The sequence below is a fragment of the Xenopus tropicalis genome, chromosome 7 (genome assembly GCF_000004195.4).
Source record: "Xenopus tropicalis strain Nigerian chromosome 7, UCB_Xtro_10.0, whole genome shotgun sequence".
In the NCBI taxonomy this organism is placed as follows: Eukaryota; Metazoa; Chordata; class Amphibia; order Anura; family Pipidae; genus Xenopus; species Xenopus tropicalis.
The window spans coordinates 96787425-96797598 of record NC_030683.2 but is presented as its reverse complement, the minus strand read 5'-3'; the positions used below and the strand labels follow the sequence as shown (position 1 = coordinate 96797598).

General features: G+C 39.7%; 1 protein-coding gene across 1 annotated transcript; it reads right to left on the bottom strand.

Moving 5' to 3' along the window:
• Positions 1 to 3161: 3161 nt before the first annotated feature.
• Positions 3162 to 6163, bottom strand: LOC100489267 (UDP-GlcNAc:betaGal beta-1,3-N-acetylglucosaminyltransferase 7-like). The gene has a single exon (XM_002937463.5). The coding sequence runs from the start codon at positions 5603 to 5605 to the stop codon at positions 4376 to 4378; it is 1230 nt and encodes a 409-aa protein (XP_002937509.1). The 5' UTR covers positions 5606 to 6163; the 3' UTR covers positions 3162 to 4375.
• Positions 6164 to 10174: the final 4011 nt, after the last annotated feature.

The window sequence follows — 10174 nt, the reverse complement described above, 5'->3', positions numbered from 1 at the left end:
ACCCATGTCTTTGGCCAAAACAGCAGCCTCCACGCCCCTTATCTGATGGATGCAGACTGCTCCCAATGACTTCATGGGCCCCAAAGATCATGATGAGATCAGCAACATTTTGGCCAACTACCATATTTACCAAATCAGACAAAGGTCTCAGGCTAATGCCAGACGGGACTGATTCTTGTCCTGCGAATAAACACGGGCCGAGAATGAGTCCCATCTGGCATTAGCCCAAAGGTGTATGACCATCTGTATCTTTTACACAGAGTAAGTTTTGGGGAATAGGGAGAATATTATATATGGAAGGCACTAGCAGGTACTGTAGTTAAAGTCAAATGCCAACAAAATATTAACTATTGCCTATAATCTGCTGTTGCGCCGCAGCCACATGCAAAAGTCATGCAAATGCTAATTGTCTGTTTCAAGTACAGGTATGGGACCTATTATCCAGAATGCTCGGGACCTGGGGTTTTCCAGATAAGGGATCTTTCCGTAATTTGGATCACCATACCTTAAAGAGATACTGACACCAGAAATGAAACCTTTTTTACATCTGTCATAACATTGTCTTTGCATGCTATTAATAATTTTGCCATAAAAGTATTTGTCAAAGCTTTTACATTCCCTATCTGATCCCCCATGTTCCTCTATGAGGGGGCGGCCATATTTGTCCAGCAGGGGGCCATTAGCATTAGAAGCTATAACTGACAGGCTGAGAAGGGACAGTCAGGTTGGCAAAACAGTCAGGTTTTGGGATTTCAAGTAACAATTACTTACAAAAGCAAACCTATCAGCAAAAAATGATCAACACGACCTATAGGCAACTTTTTATGTAGATTCATATTTTAAAAAGTTGTTTTTTCGTGTCAGTATCACTTTAAGACTACTAAAAAATAATTTAAATATTGAGTAAACCCGATAGGATTGTTTTGCCTCCAATAAGGATTGATTAAATCTTAGTTGGGATTAAGTACAAGGCAGTGTTTTATAATTACAGAGAAAAAGGAAATCAGTTTTGAAAATTAGAATTATTTTTTTACAATGGAGTCTATGGGAGATGGCCTTTTTGTAATTCTAAACTTTCTGGATAACAGGTTTCCGGATAAGGGATCCCATAGAATATAAAGTTTCTTCGTTTGGTATCGGTCTTAGAACGTGCACATCTGCTGTACACAGCTCACAGGCTTGTAAAACCCTTCCCTAACTCTCTCTGCCATAAACATTAGGGCTTTGCTCAGAAAACAATTTTGCTCTCATTGTAGACAGAGCAACTCCCTGTAGTGTCAGTCAGAGAACATATGTTACGTTGCAGCAGAGCAGGATAGGAAACACTGCCGCTCACATGGCTGCATGAAACATGGCACAGATAAAAGAGAAAGGAGAGGAATTTGTAGTATCGGCACAATGGTACCATAGATTCTACAGCAAGTGGCATGTAAAAGGTTAAACACAAAGTTTTATGCCAAGCTTTTCTAAGTAATTCATTGGACAATTAGGTAACCATATCTTGTGCCTAAGTTATGGGCCTATTTACTTTATCGTAGTGCACTTAGTATCCTGTAGGTTATCTAATGGATCAATAAGTTACCTTAAAATATAGCACAGAAGGCAGGGGTAGGAGTGCAAGAGCACGAAGCGGCCTAAGAGCATTCCCCTTACTGAACAAGCTTTTGTGCAGAAGCACAGAGCATGGAGCACTTTTGCCTGGGGGAATGGCTTTGCTGTACACCTTGCCCTGAATAACAAAATCTATTGCAATCTGCAGATTGCAGAGGTCCTGCCATAGGGACCCATTGCAGCCTGTATCCATTGTTCCTCCCTAACTTGTGCATCTGAATGACATACAAGTTAGGGGGCAGAAGGGGGTGCCTACATGCCTCCCCTTCCAGCCCCTCATTAATACAGACAAATGTAGGCAGCACTGCATTCACTGGGGTAGCCACAGGTCCCTGTGCTTCAAAATGGAACACAGACCTGCAGCAGTTCTTTAAACAAGAAATGCAGTCTGCAAAAATGTTGCAGAAATGTATCATGCAGTACACGAATATTATTATTATGATAATGATGATGCATCAACCTTTTTCCATCTTCCTTAGTAATCTCATCCAACAATCTACATATGTAAAAAGTTTCAGTGCATTCCCATGTACTCAGCTTGTTGGATCTATTCAAGAAAATAGATTTTTGTCTGTTTTTCCTTCAGTTATGATTGGATTCACTCCTGTGTTTTTCCTTCAGTTATGATTGGATTCACTCCTTATGTGTCCAGCACTGCCAGATGCCGCAATACACAAACTGGCACCTGAGTGAATGCCACATAGCACAAGGAGGCACCACAGGATGCAAGGTGTTGCCACAGCTCTATACCAACTGCTTGCTCAAGGCAGGCATTAGGTGTGGTGCAGCAACTGCATTGTGCTGTCAAAAGCATCACTGGAATAAGGTTTCAAAGCAAAAAAAATCAGCTCCAAGTGCTGCATCATGTTTGTGTCCGATGATAGGGAGCCCTCCAACAATGCCTCTTCTAGGCTTTTCATACATTGCAGTGGCATCACTTTGGTGTTCATACATGTGCCCCTTCCCTTCTCTAAAGCCTGAGACTTTCCCAGGGTGCCAGTGGGATATATTACTGACAGCTCAGGGTGTTTACTTGAGCCCCAACAAACAGTTGTTTTGGAGAAAACCACTCTGGGTTCAGATTAGTCAGCACCAGTTAGATAAGTTGAAGTAAACCCAGACTGGTTTCTAGGGGTTAAATAAGTCTTTTAAATGATGTCAGTTAGCTGCAATAGTGAGGCCACAAAATAGCTGAATCATGGCCATGTTTCCTGTACAGGTATGGGATCCCTTATCCAGAAACCTGTTATGCAGAAAGTTCCGAATTATGGAAAGGCCATCTCCCATAGACTCCATTGTAAGAAAATAATTCTAATTATTATAGACAATAGTTTATATTCTGTTGGCATTTGACTTTAACTACAGTACCTGCTAGTGCCTTCCATATATAACATTCTCCCTAATTTAATTTTATAAAATGATTTCCTTTTTCTCTGTAATTATAAAACAGTACCTTGTACTTGATCCAAACTAAGGTATAATTAATCCTTATTGAAGGCAAAAAACAAGCCTATTGGGTTTATTCAATATTTAAATGATTTTTAGCAGACTTAAGTTGTGGAGATCCAAATTACAGAAAGATCGCTTATCCAGAAAACCCCATTCTGGATAACAGGTCCCGTCCCTGTATGGTGGTTGATGCTGTATCAAAGCCAAATACAATGATGATAACAAGCTAGTTATGTTTAATCAATAAATATGACAGGGCACCATAATACGAACTTAAAAATGATATGTCATCAGACTGAATCAGCTAGCTGCATTATATAGACAGGGCATCCCGTGGCATCTGTATGTAAAAACTCCAGCTTGGAATTTTTTGCATTTGGTTTAACAGTAGTTCACCTTACAACAAACTATAATACAATGCAGACAGCAGTATTCTAAGATGCTATGCAAGTAGTCTTTATTGTCTATTTTTGTGTTTTTTACTTATTGACATTTCTTGTTCTGGTCTGGAATTTACCTAACAACCAGGCAGCAGTATGGAAGTCTGAACAGAAAATGAATAGGAGAGGGTCTTAAAGAGACAGTAAGCAGGAAAAAAATTATACTGAACCACTACAATGTATATGTTTACAGGGGTCAGCGGCAGATACTTTTTCAGGCTAATAATAAAATAATTAAGGCAGACCAATTAAAAATGTGGTTAGAATAGGTCCATCAATACCATATTGACAGTTGATATAAAGGTGAACCTCTCCTCTATCTCCTCTAATATAAAGTTATAAAACCTGGTAAATAATAGGACTCATTCACACATTCAAATAATTTTACAACAAATACCTTAAGAGGGGAACATATATATATATATATATATATATATATATATATATATATATATGTATATATATATATATATATATATAATACAGGTATGGGATCTGTTACCCAGAAACTAGAAACCTATTGGGAAGACCATCTCCCACCTCGGAATGAAACAGTACATTGTACCTGATGGTAACTAAGCTGCATAAATCCATCTTGGTAGCAAAACAATCCTACTGAATATATTTCAATGATCTCTAGCATACTTAAGGTACAGAGATCCAAATTACAGAAAGATCCCTTTATCTGGAGAACCCCATGTCCCAAGCATTCTGGATAATAAATACCATACCTGTACAGTATAAGACATGAAGAAATGGTTTCCCTTATTAATGTCACTGTGTAAATACATACATTGTCAATGTAAGAAAAAAATTTTCTAATTTCTGTTCCTGCTTAGAAGGTTTTGCTGTGCATTATGTCATCGGATGAGACTTCAGAGATGAACAGATTTACTACAGTTGATCTTTTCTTGGTGGACAATATTCCACATTTTAAGTAAGTCTTCAGAGCTCATTTTGTGGACAACCAAAAGGCTCTTATAAAAACAAGGGTCCCTATTCATTGCACTAGATTTTCTTTTGCTTATCCCAAATGTCCGGAATCCTGGATGCAGTTTGGGCTGTACCCCTACAGAGCTTAAACACATCCCCAGGAATACATCGTCAATAGGAAATAACTGTATCTTTTCAGAAGCTACAAAGAGCTTCTGTGCAAGGGACGAAGCCATTAAAAAACCCCCTCCGCCAGCATAAACTGGGTACGGCTTATCATACAACTCTTTGGGAATAAAGTATTTGCTTTGCCGGTTCCTGATGGGAGCTGCTCGAGAAATGATATCCCCCACAAACAAACTTGGTAAGAGAGGGTCATCCTTTTTAAAGTCTAAGAAGTCTAATATGTTGCCAGTGTTAACAAAAATATCATCATCCCCTTTAAAGATAAACTGCACATTGGGGCAATAAATGTGAAACCATTTTAGGAAGTTGACTTCTTTTAGGGTCAGGTTAAAAAAAGTGTCCATAAAATCCCATTGCAATATGTCTCCATATATTTGGTCCTCTTGTTCAATAAGTCTCTGGAGGTTTCTGTGGTCCTTACCCAGTGATGTGGTGCCCAGAAGAAACAAGGTCCTTATCTTCTTCCCATCAACTTCCTTTTCTTTTCCCCAGGTCCTCCTCACAGCATCTCTTCTGTCATGCTGCTCAATGATGGACTTAACTACAATGAGCAGGTGGACCCCTCCTTGGCACTTTTCAGGGTGGTTCAGAAGCAGTGGAAAATACCTGCAGTGCCTGTGCAGAATAAACTGGTGGAACTTGGAATCCACATGTTTGAACCAGGGTTGTTTCCTTAGACCACTGTTTTCTGGACATCTGCTTTCATTTATGTCCCACCTTGGGGGTGATAAATCAGTTGCCCGGGAAAGCCTTCCTCTTTCACTGTTGGACCCTGCATTGTGATAACTGGTTCCTTCACTGCTTTTTTTGTAGGAGCTGTTCTCTGGCTGAAGCCATTCATGCTTGACTCTAGAATTCACTGCCAACTCGTCCTTGCCCCTTTCCTCCACTATATGTAACTTATGAATAGTCACCAGTGTTACACAGAATAAAGACACACTTAGACAGGTTTTTAAAACTCTTCTCCTGCGGAACAGACACTCCATGCCTGGAATGTTTGGAACACTGAATTTTAACAGGATCCAATTCACCGTTTTCTTCCCTCAATCTACTGCTTATTCCTGAAAAAATAACAGACCTGCATGTCTGCAAAATATAAATTTCCTGGAGAAATACCGAGCTGAGTCATTGGAAAGTACTATGAAATAGCCTGCACATTCAGATTCTGGAAAATGTCAGTTGAGAAAAAAAAAAAAGTTCTGTCCGTTAGTTTCATGCTTTAAGCATACAGTTTCATTCCAGCAGAGTGATGTCTGCAGGGTACGGACATGTCAGATACCTCAGGAGTTCCTCAGGCTTCTTCTTCCTTCTGATGCTGAAGCAGGAGGGAGGGTAGTCATGCTGGCAGAGTCTCTGCAAACTCTTCAGAGCTAGAATCCTGAATGATACTGTGTGTAAGTTCCACTGCAGTTTCACCCTGTGACTTGCCAGATATAAACTGCCACTTGTGCATGTGAAATACACAGGCAGTAAACTCAAGCATCAGGTTTCCAGGAGCCACACTTGGCTGGCTGCTCATGATTAACCCCTTTCAGTCCACTCTGGAACACCACAAGTCACATGCCTTCAGGTTAGTAGGACTCCCCCTTTATATATATAGCTGTATTATTTCAGCTTTTACATCCTGTTACCATAGAAGTTACCTTTTTTTAAGTTTATTTTTAAGCTACTTTGTAAAGAAGTGGCATGGTAACAGGCATATATACTCCTGTACCATTTGCTACATTAAAATATTGTCAGCTAAGATACGTTATATCTACAATAACCCATTCTACGTATGCATAAAAGTATTAAAATAGCCAAAAGCGATTAAATTAATACCTAAAGTTATTCCATTAATTACCAATGGCAATTTGGGCTAGAATGGTGATATTGATTCATAATGCAATCAGTTTTTAAATTCCTCAGTTCTCACCAACACATTGAGAGTTGTTAGAGATTCATTATAGATATATTATTAAGAACATTTGGAGTTCTATTTGTAATTATGAAGATGGGATATTTATGAGAAAATGATTAGGATTCTTGCTGAGATGCAGGTGGAGAGCACCCCCTGGTGTTTCGCTCAGATTGCTTCTCTTCTATTAAATTCATGGCAAGCAGTACAGTGCAGTGGCATGCTGAATCACTTCTGGACTTTTGGACCGTTTTACAGTAAACTGCTACAGGCACAATTTGATAATCGTGTATATCATGATCATCTTTTAGATTATCTTATGTTTTGTTATTACTAAAAATAATTCCCTTATACTTTCCTTTTCCAAAACACAATACATCTTGCATAAATACTGCTTTAAACACTAACCATTCTAAAGGGCATGCCCACCTGAATAATTGTTTTTTTTGTATTCTTGCATGATGAAAGAAAATTCAATTCTAAGCATTTTCAATGATTTATTTATTTATTTTTTGGAAACATATTGAGTCAGTTCGGTCTCTTTTAGTTTCCTTCCTCTCATTACCTTTACAATACAGGTAGTGAGAAAGTTCTGCTCCAGTAAAGATTCCAATTCCCACAATCCCTTGCAGGTTCTGTGATAAACGGGGCTGAAGATAACAAAATAAAACTGTGTCATACTTACCGCACTTTTCCTTTCCTCAACGAACACCACATTAGTAGTCACAGTAAAAACCCACTGTCATCAGATGGACCCCACCCCTACTACTGTCTTTGTGACACGTTTCTAAAGAAGGTATGGGAACTGTACTGACATGGAGTTAGTCCAGGAAAGGAAAATCATGGTAAGTATGACACAATATTGCCTTTTCCCCTGGGTTTCTCCATGTCAGCACTTACTAGGATAACACGTTTTAACTGGAAATCTGGACTAAAGAGTGTAATAACATTGCAGAAACAACCCGCATGGATCCAACTTCCTTAGGCTCTATAATGACTTTTTGTGGAGGCCATAGTGAAATAAAATGTCCCAGAGAGTACAAGAAAGGACATACAGTACAATGAGACAGGTGAGTACACACCAATCAACACACAATCAGTAACGGATTTCAAAACACGGGACCCAGATGCCACCCCCATCAACCACCCCTCTCCCCAGGATTGTGTGCAAACGTATCCTTTTATCGAACACATGGAGCACTGGGGACAGGATGTGTAGAAATTTCCAGCTCACCTACAGCCCAGAGCTCTGGATATGAGAAAAGTTCAGATGCAGCTGGGCGAAATGCTGCCCCTACATTATACCAGCCTGGAGCCCCCACTCAAAGGGAGAGACATTTAAAAAACCCATACATAGGGAAAATATATAGGGAACAAAAACTGGGAGAAACTTACTTCACTACTCAAAGTAACATGAGCATTACATGTATGTTAAGAATGTAAGTTTTATTATGGATCCTAAGGCAACTTTAGTGGAATGAGAAACATTCAGACTATCCATAGGTGTAAGAATTGCCTAGACATTGTGCTAATTACACAGTACTTAGCATTATGAGGCATGTACTAAAAATGATGCAGAAATAGATGTTACCCTATCTGCTCCATAGAAAATAAAAAAGATCACCAAAGGACAGTGAAAGAGGGGCTCCAGAAGCCTACCCTGACTGAGAAACACAGAGTGATAAGGGGGTCATTTATGACACACCTGGTAAGAGTGTAGAGCATTAAGGGGTGCCCACTGCGAAGGTGAAGGTCATAAATGATTCCTATTGTATGGGGAAATCCCAGGTAAGAAGGCAAACAGTGCCATACATGGTTTACCACTCTAGTACGACAAGAGAAAGCAAACCGTATGTGCCAGGAGCAGCAGGCTGCACAACTTGGGCAAATGCTTAGAATCATACACAATAACATGCCAAGTATAAAGTAACTCTGCATGTAAGTAAACAGTAGAAGTTTAGCCATCCTAAACAACATAAATCACAGGAGCACTTACCTCTCTCACAATGGAGAAAAATTGTATCAGTGAAGTGTATATAAAAACCTGCTCTTAACAGGGCCCAAACCCTTTCATTCTGCAGGGCAATGTTGGTCTTCCCAAATACCAGAGCTCACCCAAGATGATTGGAAAGAGGCAACTCATTCTATGTATAACTGCCTTATCTCCATTAAAGAGATAATTGTTTAATACAATATAAAGTCTTTCATGATGCCACTGAGGTTACACCAGATGGCTCGTGCTCCGACAGATTTAATATACATTTTATTCTATTATTTATGTTCTATGTTATATATAAAAAAAAACCTTAACAAAACCCACAGGAGCAAATCTACAATTATGCTGGAATTATGGGGGCATAAGCTGTATTGTGGGTAAAAAACATGGCTATTGCATATGGAATTCGATTTGCACACTGCATTTGCAAACAACACCTGGTATAGTATGTATCATAGCAAATTAATGAGAATGCCTATGTCATATCCTTGAGACACTGTTTTTCAGCAAGTACATTGCCAACCTCCTGAACCATGGCAATGAATACTGAAATACACTGTAGCATTAAACTGGTAGTAAGTAAGATAGTGGCCGGCTGTAGAGTCAAAAAATAAGCAGTGGGCTATGCTCATATGCTTACATTCAAACTCCTTGCACTTTTGTATAGGTGTGCTATTGCATCTGTCCTGTCTCTTTTGATGAACAAAGTGCAAGTGCATCTAAAGATTCTTGAGAACCCTGGAGTTACTGCCACCCTGAATGTGGTGGTAAATTCAGGGTTAAGCCACTAATGCTGTTTTAACAACATGGGCAATTGGGCTCTGCAAGCCAGAGCATATTGATTTTGGGAAATCGCCGAAAAAGCCTCGCGAGGCAACTTCGGCGATTTCCCGAAATCGCGCCGCCGCGTGTGCCATCCCACCGGCGACTTACATTGTCGCCGGTGGGATGGCAACTGGCGGCAACTCGGGGAGATTAGTCGCCCGCGAACAGGGAGTTTTGTCGCGGGCGACTAATCTCCCCGTGTGCCAGAGCCCTTAGGAAATCATATAGCTAAGGAAGCTAAAGCCTAAAACCACTGGAGATCAAAGTAGGTATACATAGATTGTCTGCTGCTCCCAACTCTTGTTTGTCTAACAGACTTACTAATGCCTACCGCCTGCAATTACCTGTTCTTACAGACTTAAGTCTGCTATTGTCTGCTGCCTGCTCTAATATTTTGTCTAACGAACTTGCTATAGTCTGCGGCCTGCACTAACCTCTTGCTTGTCTAATGGACTTGCTATTGTCTGCCACCTGCCCTGACCTCTTGCTTGTCTAATGGATTCCTTATTGCCTAAAACCTGCCTCTCCTTTTGGTAATACAGGTAGGGGACTTATTTTCCAGAATGCTCGGGACCTGGGGTTTTCTGGATAAGGGATCTTTCTGTAATTTGGATCTCCATAACTTAAATCTCTAAAAATCATTTAAATATTGAACAAACCCAATAGGATTGTTTTGCCTACAATAAGGATTAATTATACCTTAGTTGGGATCAAGTACAAGGTACTGTTTTATTTATTACAAAGAAAAAGGAAATAATTAATAAAAATTAGAATTATTTGCTTATAATGGAGTCTATGGGAGATGGCCTTTCTGTAATTCAGAACTTTCTGGATAAT

Coding starts and splice junctions, on each gene's coding strand:
- LOC100489267 (XM_002937463.5), bottom strand. CDS start 5,605: ATGGAGTGTCTGTTCCGCAGGAGAAGAGTTTTAAAAACCTGTCTAAGT.